Source organism: Ischnura elegans, chromosome 7 (genome assembly GCF_921293095.1).
Source record: "Ischnura elegans chromosome 7, ioIscEleg1.1, whole genome shotgun sequence".
NCBI classification, from domain to species: Eukaryota; Metazoa; Arthropoda; class Insecta; order Odonata; family Coenagrionidae; genus Ischnura; species Ischnura elegans.
This window is the reverse complement of record NC_060252.1, coordinates 46,488,860-46,503,829: the sequence shown is the minus strand read 5'-3', so window position 1 is coordinate 46,503,829 and position 14,970 is coordinate 46,488,860. Positions and strand designations below refer to the sequence as shown.

Genomic DNA, 14,970 nt, shown 5'->3' with positions numbered 1-14,970 from the left:
TTAAATATGCAAGAAGACTAAAGTAATACATTCAAATGAAAATGCCTGCAATTTCAGCAAACCAGGGTTCTCTACCACCCCACACATCTATTTTTTCCCAAGCAATCCATTCACTTTTCTAAGTTATTTCATAGTCTATACTAACAATTTATACCATTAATTTCTCAAATGACAGGACACATCCCTTTTCCTGCTGACTTCTTGAATCCAGTATCAAAAAGGGAAGTGGTAGAAGAGTCTGGCCTATTTGTCCTTGATGATGGTACAGTGGCTTCATTTATAGTGGCTGATGAAAATTTCCCAGCAGGAGTGATTTCTGACATTGAGAATGGAGAAGTGATAGTTTCTGACAATCTTTTTGGAGAGGACCTGAACTTCCAATACCATGAGATGGTGTCACCTCAGTCAGCTCAACAGCTACATGTTTGATTCTTCCTAATATGCTTCTTCAGAATAATTCTTCAATCCTCATTTGATGGCCACCACTACACATGTATTACCTGTCATCCAATGTGGTGTATATTTCCATCAAAGGTTGGGAACTTAAGAAAAATGTCAAAGAATGTAGACATTTAATATTTTGTTAATTTTGAGTTTGGAATATTTGTTTGTTTTGATTGTATGAAAGTATGCTTCCCATTTAGCAGAAATCATTGCTCATGTTCTCTCCTTCTAGACTGAGACCTAGTCAGGTTATAATATCTTACCTAATAAGTATCAAATGGATGAGTGTTTAGTCCACCCAGTGAATATAGTTTTGATAACAAGACAGATATACATATGAATATAATTCAATGTGAGTGATTAATATAATTTCACATTAGTTCAAGAAAGTGGTGAGAAGATGGAATAATAAGCGCTCCTGCCATTGAAGTGAAATGTGTTAACAGCCGCTTAGGAAACAAATATTTAAGACTTAGGAAATTTTTGGTACAGCACATTTCTACTTAGTGCCATAGTTCAACTCTTAAATAATAATAATATATGCCAAGACGTAAGTGATGAAATTTTGTGCATGTCCTGTAACTGTATGCATGTATTTGTCTCTTAATAATCTAGTCTTCATTCTAGTATTACCTGTAAGAAGTATTTATACTTTGAGATGGCTGTGAACACTATGGAATTACTTGTACACATTTATAACTTATAAATCGCCATAAAAAGAATGTAAATTTTGCTATGGGATTAAAAATACATTTTTCATACTGTTCTTCTCAAAACTTGTATTTTCTTTGAAAATATGTCTAAATAAACATCCAATTGTCAATTCATCATCTCAAGATTTCCAAAGTACAAGAAATGAAGTCAAGGCCAGTTTTTGATCACTGTCAATTTTAAATGATTTTTAGGAAATTGACAGAAATGATTGTTTGGCTATAAACTTGGCTTTGGCTAAAAAATGGCTTTATTTTCAATCTTAATATGTAATAACTTATTTCCAATCCAAATACCAGAGAGATTTTATGTTACTAGTTATTTATTAGTAGAGAGTACTTTTTCCTTTCATTAAACTTTCTTTAACTGACCTTTAAATTTTCAAATGTTTCCATTTTCTATCATCTTAACAAGAAATATATATCATTGGTAACAAGATATGCAGTAAAATATGATTTCAACCCTTATGGAGGAATATTCACATCTACAAAAATAAATAGCTACAGTAAATATTTGTAATTCAGATGAAAAACTGGTGCACTAATTTTCAGTCTAACACCTCACATAGGAGAATTGGCGAATACAGCTAACATCAAGACTTCAAGTGTATCAAAATGGTTTCAACTGTTAGCTGCTGGTCATAACAGTATAAATAATGCATTTTGTAAAGTTAAGGACTTCAATAAAAATGCATTCTTACCAAATCTCACGATTAAAAGTGTAAAAAAGATGTACAATTAGCTCGACAGCTTATTCACTGTATATACTCGGTAAATCATAATGCTGCCACTACCATTGCGTATTCTCATGACTGCCCCGTATTTTTTATAGTTTCAATTTACTCCTACTTTAAAATTGTTTAGAATAAAGGAGAAATACAGACAAAGAATTCACCATACAGCAAACTCCGACTATCCAGCTGCAGATTACATGTGTTGCAGATTATATGTGTTGCAGATTATCCATGCACAAGTTTCACGTTCCTTCAATATTTTCCACTATCTTAAAAAAAAAAAAAAAAAAAAAAAAAAATTGATGCAAAAGCACCAGGATTATTGCGTTTTAATGCAAAGCTACACCAGGCTTATTATTTCCATTAGATTCCCTGCATAGAACAGCATTGTTTAATTTACTTTCTGACAAGGGATGTTTCAAGTTTACTTGGGTGTCTGATTTAGCATCGCAAAAGGCGATGAGCGGTGGGAAAAAAACCTGATTAATTTTAGAAGATTCTTCAATCGTTAACCAATAGTAAACTAAGAAAAATGTTATTTACGATCTTTAAATGTACTTTTCATAACGCAAATGTACAATTATTTCCGTGGCTTCCTATGCGGTTGAATACAACCCACAGGAACTGGAGCTTCGTCACACACAGGCATGTTTACATTGCAACCAGTCAAGTTCAAACAGGAGAGGAAGAGAACAGAAGAAGTGAAAGTAGTGGGGGAAGTGGAAGCAGAGACGAAGGAAGCAGAGATGGCATGAGTGACAGCCAGGTGCTCACCAATGCAGACAGTTTGCTGGAGTGCATGAAGCAGTGGGAGAACGAGTAAAATCACATTATCACCGCTAAAAAGATCAAAATTAGGTGTAGAAAGCTCTCAATGAGTCCAGGAAGCAATCTTAAATAACATACTATGTTCATAAATAATAATTTTATGTAAATTATGAATATAACAAGAAATTAAAGTAAACGTTAGGATTACCCGTGTTTTCCGACCGCCTCTCCCCATCATTTGCCTGGATAATCAGTAGTTTGCTGTACTTCCAAAAAATTGAATCCAACTTTTCAGAAAAATCTAGTTCAATTTCATGTTGCAGCAAATAATGTCACAAACCATCAGCACACCTTCACATAAATTACTAATACTGATCTGAAACATTAATCTGTAAGTTACTTTAGTTGTATCTCATCAGCTGAAACAAGTATTATGTAATTGAAAAATATTACCTGAATAGACAGAATTCCCATGGTTCCATTTCCATGTTCCCATTCCAAAGTTTCCCATGCAATCATCATTTTAAATAAAAGCAAACATCCGCTATTTTAGAAGATTTCCCAGACACACACACACACTTTTAGATAAGAATCGAACAACTTGAATTTTTCTCCTAAATTACACAACTTTATTCATAATGAAGAATGAAAACGAATAAAATTAATCAACAAACATTGATACTTTGTGGATGAAGTGATGGCACATCTGGTGTATGAAGGCAAGTCACTACACAAAAAGTCTTTCATTTCACCAAAAATGAACGTAACAAGATATGGAGAAATGTTCATTAAAATCACGATGGAAAAATAAATATCCAAAAATTGAAATTTCTAAACTTTGGTATATCATTACCGCCCACCTCCGGCAGCACCTTCAGGATTGACTGCTCCTGTTAGCAGCACAAATATCACCACTGGCACAATATACATCCACTGCAAAGGAAAATACACATACTTAAATGGAAAACAACCACTTCTCAATTGGTCAACATTTATATTACGACTATGTTCCAGAGTTGAGAAATTAAAAGGAAATGAGTATTTAATTCAGAACAAGAGCTATTTATAGTAATTGATTATTCAGAGAAGCAACTTGCAAGGATAAAAATTACACATATTTAATAATGATATAACTATCAAAAACTAATAAAGCTCCATTAAAAAAAATAGTATTCTACAGATTAAGGTAGGTTTCCATGGAGTGTTCAAGAAGTGATCTGGGAGCCTCCCTTTCCTTCCAGCACTGCCTTCTTTAATTCACTGTAAGGCCTAATCCCTTTCAATCGATCTAAAAATCCTATTCTTTTCCTAAGGAATTCAAATTTTTTTTTGGCCTTCAGGTGATCATTGTCAAGAACATCCACAAATTTGCATCAGTTATATCAAAATACAATCTTAAAAGAATATAGTTGAAGATTGAAGGTATTGCCATTGGATTGTACATAAAAAGGCTGCTACTAGGACAACTAAATTGTGAGCAATCTTCACCTGACGAAATGCAAGTATTTATTAAGTTGATGAGTTGTAAATGTGGCTTGATTAAAAGGCACAAAAAATACAGGCAAAATCCCAAAGTGGATTGGGCGGATTTTAAATTGCAGCCTTCTTCTTCTCCTACGGCATTCTACTCTTTACAAGATTGACACTTTAATTGTTCCATGCCACACCCTGGTATTCCAGGCTCATGTACCAGATATTTTCACTCAAATGACATATATTTATTCAGATAAAACACTTCATGTCCTATATACTTCAGGTACTGATAATAATTGAGTAAGTACTACAAATGAGAAATGTGTAGCACTAGGGTGGTCCTTATATTTCGAATTTCTTTCGGGACGCCTCGTCATGTTATGCCAAATAGTGTAAAAACATATCCTGTACAATATTATTGCTATTGGATAACAGGAAAACGTGCCGTATCGCACTCAAAGTTGAGAAATTTTGGTATTTTCAGCTGTTTTTCGGATATGAATGGCGATAAGAAGGCGCTGGTAATTTTCAACTGATTTTCTATGTTAACCAACAATACACTGGACATTTAGAAAGCTGCTCCTAAAATATTTTCCAATTTTGACCAGTGGTTCCCGAGATACGGCCACAAGAGTGAGCGCGCCCCACCCCAGGCAGACATTTTTGGTGGCACGCGGGTTGCATACGCTCAACATTTGTTGATCATTCTCACTCCACGTAAAACCATTAAATTCTTTAAATTCTTTCTCTTTTACTTTAAAATTCGTCAATATAACCTTTAATGCTATATTTATCACTGTTTATTGCCCAAACAGGGTATTATTTGGACTTAGTGATTTATTCTCCATAGGTTTTGAAATATTTGAACCAGAGGAACATTAGTGTCCGACGACTTCCTGATCTTCACGTCAAAGACAATTTTTAAAACTAGCTTGTATATGTAGTGCCGGCATGGTAGAATTTGGAAATGGAAATTATAAATGCCGATCAAATATTCTTATTTGGTCATTATGAGAACATATTGTTGGCTATAACTTGCCATGCAATAAAAAAGTGCCATGCCAAGGAAAATATTTTAGGAGCAGCTTTCCAAATGTCCAGTGTATTGTTAGTTAACATAGGAAATCAGTTGAAAAATACCAGCACCTTCTTATCACCATTCATATCCAAAAAACTGCCGAAAATACCAAAATTTCCTAACTTTGAGTGCAATGCGGCACGTTTTCCTGTTATCCAATTGCAATAATATTTTACAGGATATGTTTTTACACCATTTGGCATAAAATGAGGGGGCGTCCCAAAAGAAATTTGAAAAATAAGGACCACCCGAGAGTAGCATTTACTCAACATTAAAAATTTCAAGCACTTCCGCTGTGATTGAAGATTTCCGATTTCTCCTACCTATCACAACACAAAACTTAGTGAGTTTGTTGCATAGCATTTCAAACTTCACGAGTAATATTAATAAGACCCAAGTCTGCAAATTGGTATTATTTCAAGCAGACTTGAGGGTAAAAGAATCATTACTTACATATTTGGCCAGGAAAGAACGATTGTCCTTAGTTTCTCCTCGCTCTCTCGCTTCCTTCTCCCGTTCAATTTTTTGTATATAAGTTGCGGTGTCAGGCCTAGGAAGAATAGGGAGATAAGCAACATGAGCTGCAGCCATTACAGGGTTGAAAGATGTGTTAAACTTTCATGAAGACTAACTTAAATGGTAATATACAGCCTCTAAAAGCTTTATGTGTAAGCATTCTATACACTAATATTAATAATATGTTGGTTAAGCTTTCAGACTGAGGGGGGGATGAAACAACTGACCCAGGATGTTACCCGAGAAAATTTTACCAACATCAACCACAGGGAAGCCTAAAAGCATCAATGTTAAGCATTTATTAATGTTATTAATATATATGCAGAGACACATACACTCCGAATTTCACGTCAATATTTATCTAGTGGAAAGCAATTATCAGAAATAATAAATGTATGCACTCTTTGTAGCTCCCAATTTACACTATTTGGCATCACTGACTGCATGATGACAGAACAGCAAGACTAGTACATAGTTCATCACAATGATCTCAGTGGTTCGATATCAGAAAGATGTGTGACAACTAATGGTAGGTTATTTCAATTATTGAATAATAAAGCCAAGTAAGATAGCTGGATCATGTTCATCACAAACATGCAGCCTACAAATAAATACCATTAATGGAGTCTAGTGCAGCAGGGGAAACTTAATGGTTAATGAAATCAAATGCATTATAATTCCTGTTCCATCTGTGCTTCTATGGAATTGCTGTCCATCCCTCAGCACCAAGCAAACCCTATTCCATCAATGTTCTAGGAATGAAATCAATGAATAGGATCAATTCTTAACAGAGATAAGCTAGAAGAATCTAAAACATAAAATGACCACATTTATTTCATCTTATGTGCCTCCATCCATTGGACCAGCACCAAACATCCTAAGGACAGATAAACAGTCAATAATCCATCACCAACTTGGATGACAAAAAATAAATGTGATATTTCAAAGCTTGAATTTCTCTCATTGAAAATAGGAAGTCAGCATAATAATACAACCAAAAGAAAACAAGCTTAAGTGGTGGTATTCCTTTTGTGCGAAAATTTTTCTAGTAGAATGCATCTTGACCAGTAGTGAGATGCAAATAAAGAAGAAAATTAGTAAAAAATTGCAAAAAATATAATTGCAAGCTTTGAGAAAAAAAGAGAAAAAGTTTGAAGGCATTGTGAAATATTTAGAACTCTCTACTCTTATTTTATTGAGCATGTTGGATTAAGGAACGGATAGCAGAGTACTTGATAGTTTGGTAAGGTTCTTCAAGTTAAACGGGCTTATTGATTGCGAGCTGTTAAATGAATTGTTCCATACTTTTTTACAACGATTTAATACGACTACTAGATATTATACACTATCATTTTATGGCATTTTGATGCCTCATCAGAGCAAAATAAAAATTGAAAGAGATGATTATAAAAGAACAAAGCTGGATTCTTCTTTCACAATAAAAAAGATAAACATATCACTTAAAAAAATGAAAGCAGTTTTCAAGGTATCTTGACATATTTATACAGTGTTATATAATTTTTTCATCGACTCCAAAAGCCCTCCAATCGATCACTGTCATTTGTTCAAAGGATTAAACCATACACACAATACAAATGCATTTTGAAATTGAGACATTATTTCAAGATCATGAAAGGGACTGTAAGAAAAAGTGTATGAATGAATTAGAGATGGGTCGAATAGCAGATTACACACACTCGAATATTGAATTCGAATACTAAATCTAAGGTCGAATATTCAAAAATCTCAAATTTTGACGATGTTGAATGTTAATCTTCTATTTCATTTGATGAATGTATAAATAAAAAGGCATATAAGGCAAAAACGTAATTTTTGGTTGCACTTTTCCCAAGTTATCTGTTTTTGTTGGGTGATACTGTTTAGACAGACTTGTTATATCCAAAGCAAACTGATTTTTTATCATCTAAACATTATTTGAATCTTGAAATACACTGCTTTTGAACCATGGATCAAGAATAATGTCAAAGGGAATGATTCTTTTTTTTCCAGAAATTCATACCTACTTTTAATGGAAAACAGCAAATCATTGACATAACCTTGTTGATGACAATGCAAAACCTTATTTTCTAAGAAATTAAAAATGCTATTCACAAGGGGGATAATTTAAGAAACTGCGACTGAACTTCCACTAGCAAGAAATGATGCTCCTTCAATAACATCCAGAACATCAATCAATTGCTTGATAGCATCCCACTGTGGTGGAGTTACGTCAACATTAAAACTTAGGCTAGAGGCAGCCAATTTTATTGCTTGCTTCTGTTCCACAATACACCTCATCATTTGCAAAAGGGAGTTCCATCTTGTGGGTTCATCCTGGATGAGCTTAGAATGAGAAGCGGCGAAAATAATTTTTTGAATGTTGGTGTATTGATGGTATGCGTACTGTCAGGGGCCTGCATGTGCCATCATTGAAGTCTCCGACGAGACGCCCGTTTTTTTTTTTACTACAATTTAATACATATTTCGATCCTTTTTCAACTTTAGTTCGTCATTGTAGAGCTGTCGTTTGTTATAAAGAAACAAAACTGATGTCAGGGGAAGCTCACATCTTTGATATCTTCGAATCTGTGATGATCTTTCTGATTAGTGGAACGGTTTGGGAGCTTTAGCTGAATGCTTCACAGAAGGTACCTCATTAGTCGATTTTTTTCCCGCCATTCTCAACTTTTTTGGCGGGTTTTGAGGGGGAAACCAGTGGTTTTCGGATATTTTCCCCGATCGTTTTCGGTTCCCCACGTCGAACGATAACTATTCACCACTCTTATCTGCGAATTTGATGTAATTTGTCAACATTCCTAAAATGGTTCTGCATGCACTTAATGGCTAGTTTCTACATCTCTACGTTTCTTCCGAGTCAACTACCAAAGATGTGCATGTGTCAGTGAATGGTGAAAAATTCAAAGTATTCGAATATTCGTGGATACTATTAGAATTATTTTTTTTCTTGAAAGGAATTCAATTTCATAATACATAGCATAAAACAACTCACATGCCATTTTTTTGGATGAGTACTTGTATCCAATTGAATAGGGGGGATGATAAAAATGACATTTACTTACACTGGTCCTTGCTCCATGTGACGAATAAATACAGTGGTGTTGAAACTAATTAAATCACTTGGATACACAATTCGTCCATCACACAGAGATGGATTAGTCAGCATAGAAATCCCAACTGGCCACCCTGTGTGATCCAATGACACGGTTAAAGTGTCAGATAGACCAGACTCATACAGCGCACACTGAAATTTGAAGCAATGCCATTATTAGCTAATATGTAAACATTTTCTTTCAAGTTTTTGCAGCTTTGGTTATCAATTGTGTACATTTATTCCCTTCAATTATGCTGCATTCTACTCTAGCCAAAGGATAGCCATCAATAGATGGGTATGTTCGAGGATCCATACTACTGCGGCAGAAGCTACATGGTCCAGAACAAGCAAACCATACAAAAAGGATCAAAGAATGCAAGAGGGCAATGGACCTTCTTAAATGGGATATGCCAATGGTGGCCGAACATAACACCCCAATCCCTGGATATAACATTATGTTAAAAAATACATGAGTGTAAGCTAAAATAAAGGACTATATTCCATGTCTAATACTTGGAGCCATTGACAGGTCTGGTTCATACCAAATTCCCATTTTTACAAAAAAAAATGAGTTCGGGTTACTGACTCCTTATAATGGTCAATGTTTTCGGGCCAAAATTCCAATTGGCACAACAATGGGGCAATAAATATTTATTCTTCTACTTAAGAATGAGACATGCTGATAATGCCTCTAGGTGGAGCAGTAAAACATGAGCCAAAAATGACTCACAATATCAGATGCAGCATTTCCCAAAATGGAACGAAAATAATCATAAGCAAATGTTTCACTAACAATGACATATTGTGCACCTCTACCATTAAAACCTTTTTTAACTTCCCTCCCTATTGACAACTTTCCTTGCTGCTAGTACCTTCTGTGAACAGAAATTATACTCTTACCATACCAACAGAGCCTCTACTGCTTTATGCCATTCAACCCAAAATATTTTAGGGTTCATTTCTGTAAAATGAATGGGTTTTTCAGAGATTCTAATACACCTTCCTTGGTGTCTTGCCAATGCAGCCTGGACACACATTTGTGTCCATTGGGCTGAACATGTTAACCCATGTGGATAAAGAGCCAGTGATTTGCCAATCTATCTCGCTACTTAAAAGAGCCAGCAACTTACAGGTTAATAAAAAACTGGCTAAATATCCCACAGAAAGCAATATGAATAACTTCAGAAGGCTATTCTTATACTTTAAAAAAATTGTACTTCTCGAATTGCATTAAATGACTAAACAAATTAAAATACATACACATTATAATTTTTTTAGGGAGCAATTTTTCTATTCACATATTGTAAATCTTCAAACCATTTCACAATCATCAAAGGTCTTATTTGACACTAATTTTTGCCATAGACTATTCCATAAATTTTATATAAGTATCGTGTCTTAAAGGTACTTGTCTTTCTTTGTAACATATCTCATTTTGCAAAACAAATGCTTATGCTTCAGAGTTCTGCTGTTTCCACTGTACTCCCAATAAAGCACCATGAGGAACATAAGCACCAATCCTTTCCTGGAATTGTTACATATGACACAATAATGATAATTGGCTAAACTCAATAATTCTTGGCATTGAAATCAATTTTATAATACAGTATAAAATTTAAATTTCCAAAGAATATGGAGAGTCGATTCCTTTTAATGTATGCATCAGGTATTTCCATAATTGAGGTTGACCCAAGAAAATGGTGAGTAAGCCACCACAGAAATCAGTCATTAAGGTGTGAAGAATTTCACTCTTGATAATACTATACATAATAGCAATGAATGTGATCATAATGTCAGTGATAATCCTGTTTGTCACAAAGAAGTTTTAAGAAGCATAACATAATTTTTACAATAATGTTTGCTGTCTATCATTCTGGGTATTTAAAATTTTCTAGATTTTCCATCCCATGCGAGATTTGGTTAAAATTAAACAAAACAAACTGCCATCACTAATACATAAAAATGTATAGTTCGGTTATAAATTTTTTTCAACCTTGTTTGTAAAAGCAATTACATATTATTTCATACTGGAGATTGAGGTCAACGTGAGCAATTAGAAAAATGAATTGTATGTTTTGAAACTTTGTGTTTCCAGATGAATTGTGCATTTAGCATAGGTTCTTTGTTGGGACAGACAGTTTTGTTTCATATTATCCTACATCGTAAAATTGAAATTTTACAGTATTCAGAAAATAAGATTGATGGTTAACATGATAATGAGGACTCCTAAGATTCATAGTGAGAAATTCATTGTGTTCAGTGTAGAAATGATGTTCCTGGAGCCATACTCTGCAAAACAGCCCCAGTGCTGGAGTAAAAACTAGCAGCAAATGATGAGGTAAGTAGTTGCTGATTGGGTTGATAAGCCCTGATCAGATTGCCAGCCTCTGGTCAGAGAGTTTAGCATTAGAAAGTGAAAATAAAGATCTAACCTCCCGACCTTCATTTGGACAATGGCTCTAGCAGTGATGAATTATTTTCAAACACAAGTCTTTAACATGATGGAAAGTTAAGGTAGGAGTGGCTGTAAGGAGGCCATCTCTAGGGCCGCAAAAGTGGACAGTGTAGGGAATGGTAAACTTGAGTTATGTTTACAAGTCTTATCAGATATTTCTCCCAGACATTACATTAAGGTTAAACTCATGTTTAGAAGTCATATTACAATCACAAATTTGAGAGACAGTACATAAACTTACCCCTTTCACAAATGTCCTAAGTTTAGCCTCTTTTGAATCTCCACTAGTGAATGTGGCTTTCAGTAAATACCATCCATCAGCTTCAGAAAGGGCCTGAGATAAAAATGAAGATTAGAATTAATACTGAAGTGCTAACATGACATCTGACATCATTGGAAAAGCACACATGAAGCAACAGCAAAAATATGTACTTAAAAAAAGCTGACATACCCATTTTCTATGGGATAGAAAATATCAAGATGGAAGGCTGAGCTTTTTACATAATCAATTTGGATTAGGTCGTTATCTTGCATCAAAATCCAGTGGTAACTCTCTCAGTTTATAATATTAGTTAGTTTATTTATCACAGTTAGTAACAGACCACTAAAAGGACTTCAGTTACAATGAAATAGCTCATAAGACTTCAATCCAGGGCATTATCACCATGTTTATTACCATCAAATCAAAATAATAGAGTATAAAAGAATGGGGTCGCTTAGTATGAATAAAATTGCAATCCATTAAAATAATGCAGTAGAGAAGAGTAAGGTAAGTAGCAAAAAAAATTTCCCCCTATTGAGCCATTATCTCTGCATTTGAAAATTAAGAAAAGCAAAAGCTGCTGACCAGTTTTCATTATTTGGTGTGATTTAATTTTGCTTGAAGTGAAATGCTTGTACTTCATCATCCCGATGTCACATTTTTAGTATCACGAGTAATAATCATGGCACAATAACATTGGAAAATTACCAAGAATAACAGCACATACACAAGCGATGATGAGCGGCTAAATACTCCCTCAAAACAATGTTTACAGCATGCACTCATTGTATTTCCCGACTCCTTACGGCAGTTTAGGCACCTTTGATGTCACGCTTTGCTTCGGCAGAGCTCAGGTGTCTTCGCGCAGTGGTCGGCTCAGATTTTTTTCTCAATTTTAAAGTCAATTTTTTTATTTCTTTTGACGATGAATGGAGAACCTTTAGGTATTTTTGCGAGCTAATGTATCCATTTTACCTGTTCAAAATATTTTTTATAGCAATCGATGACCCATGCAAGTTGATGACCCCATTCTGAAAGAAATTGGTGCGCTCTACAATGACTATGGAATAGTGCACAGTTTGTAAAAATTATATGCAAAATATAAGCAGTTTGTATATTTGTGCAAATAGCTGTAATAAAATGTGGAACCAACTGTGCTGAAGCAAGAATAGGAAAAGGAGTAAGACAAGGGTATGCACTGTCCCCGTAATTTTTAATATTTACATTGAGAAGCCATCAATGATATCAAGGAGAAGGCTATAGGAGTCAATATCCACTGACAAAAATTAATACATATGCTGTGATTTGCAGATGACATAACAGTCACAGCTGAGACAGAGAATGATTTGAAGAAGACTATGACAAATGTGGAAAGGACAATAGCCAGATGTCAACTGAAGATCAACAAAACGAAGACTAAGATATTAGTGTGCACCAAAAGAAAGGACGCTAGGACAAACATTAAGCTAGGAAAACAAAATCTTGACAGGTGAAAGAGTTTTGTTACTTTTGTTTAAGCATTCTTCTGATTAAGGTAGGTTTCCATGGAGTACTTAAATAGAATTCTGGGAGCCCCTCTTTCCATCAAGCACTTCCCTCTTCAATTCACAATAAGGCCTACTCCCTTTCATTCTATCTAAAAATCCTATTCTTTTCCCTCCTCTCCCTCGTTAACCTAGCATTCTACCCTCTAACACAGTACAAAGCCGAATTACCAACAACAAAGCAAAGAAATAGTCAGTACATATAGTAGTGCAGATAAAGAGGACTTTCTAACAGAAGAAGAATCTTCTTAGAGCTGAGAATACAAGCATAGAAGTAAGGAAACATTTCATCAGATGCTACATATGAATTATGTTTCTATATGGGAGCGAGGCTTGGACGTTGACAGCAGCAGAGAAGTCGAGAATGGAAGCATTCGAAATGTGGTGCTACTGAAGAATGATGAAGTGGATCAACTGAGAAAGTAATAAGGAAGTGCTAATAAGAGCGGGAGAAAGGATAATGCTTCTAAAAACCTTAAGGAAAAGACGGGACACCTTGTTTGGCCACATTATGAGGCATGATAGCCTGATGAAAACAATTGTAGAAGGACAAGTGGAAGAGAAGAAGGGCACGGGATGGCTATGAATGAGTTACATAGGACAGGTTATAAAGGATGTTTGAGAGAAGAAATGTATCGCTGTGAAAAGACTATAGCGAATAGGAGAGAGGAATGGAGAGCTGCGTCACACCAATCTTAGAACTGTTGACTGATGATGATGAGTGATTTACTTGCCCGCAAAATTTCAGCTTGATTGTATCTAAACTGTGGATTTGAATGAAAGGTAAATAGGACATACAAACATTCACTTTCATTTTACAAGTTGAAAAGCCCGTTGATTTGCCACTGGATGGTAAAGACTTAGTTCTTTTGATAAAGAACTTGCAGAAAATCCTATTGACCTCAACGAGGATGATAAAAGGGAGAATAAGTTTGCCGTACCACTGAAACAGACAATAGTGCGGGTTAACAGAAATGGAACCTATTTTCTAGGAATATTACCCGTTTTTCAGTTCGACGATACTTCTTTGAAAATGCTTGTAACTCATTTGAGTTAATTATCCAAAACCGTTGCCTATCAATCAAAGGTAATCTCATATGAAATGAGTCTACACACAGCTCCTTGTACAGTACAACATACTCAAAAATTCACTATCCTAGAATTCCAATTCATTTCGAAAATCAGTAATTAGACTTTTAAGCTTGGAACTTCGGGTAGGTAAAATGTTAACATTAATGCATCAGTTAAAAGACAATTAATTCCTTACCTTAAGCTGATTCCTATCTTCGTCAGTGAAAACATTTTGTTTCATTACCACAGCAGCGTTTCTGATACTTAGAATGTCAATTACACCTCTATCCTTAAATTCAGGGTTAGGGTCATTCGCCAAAGCGTGTTCCAATTTCATAGTCATCTGCCCATCATAATCAACTTCCAGCTAAAGAAAAGTAAATGTCATGCCATCAGTTTCTGACAAAGAATAAGGAAAAAAAGAAACTGTGACATTTACACATTAAATCGTACGTGCTAATGTACCGTGTAGTCAGGCTTTAAGATACTATTCTAAAACTCCGCTAATTGCTTATTCCCTATTAGACCAAGTGAACCTCCAAATAAAATGTCAACATACCGCATTGATGTAATTCAAAAACACAAGTAAACACGCCAGAAACACATCACGCCAAGCCATTTTTCCGACGTTGGTACGGTTAATTTTCCTAAGGCAAGTATTTTCTACCACAGTATACTCATGTAGTTTTCAAATAGACACCTTTATAAAAACAGCACCACTTGCGGATATTACTTGACAATTCTTCATACGATGGGAAAGCGAGAGTTGGAGGAAACAATCGACTTTCGAATATCATGATTCT

At 34.9% G+C, this 14,970-nt stretch overlaps 2 protein-coding genes across 2 annotated transcripts in view; one reads left to right on the top strand and one right to left on the bottom strand.

Annotated features, from left to right (window-relative positions):
* LOC124162612 overlaps positions 1-1,213 on the top strand; it is a 37,983-nt gene extending 36,770 nt beyond the window's left edge. The window contains exon 6 of the mRNA XM_046539200.1: positions 176-1,213. Coding sequence (XP_046395156.1) covers positions 176-429 — 254 coding nt within the window. The 3' untranslated portion in view covers positions 430-1,213. The remainder of the gene's footprint in view (positions 1-175) is intronic.
* On the bottom strand, positions 371-14,923 carry LOC124162615 (ER membrane protein complex subunit 10). Its single transcript, XM_046539204.1, has 6 exons — positions 14,727-14,923; positions 14,364-14,534; positions 11,532-11,624; positions 8,804-8,985; positions 5,661-5,757; positions 371-3,589 (listed from the first exon to the last, which is right to left on the bottom strand). Exons 1-6 carry the CDS (start codon positions 14,784-14,786, stop codon positions 3,506-3,508), a joined length of 687 nt encoding a protein of 228 aa, XP_046395160.1. The 5' UTR covers positions 14,787-14,923; the 3' UTR covers positions 371-3,505.
* Between the last annotated feature and the right edge of the window lie 47 nt (positions 14,924-14,970).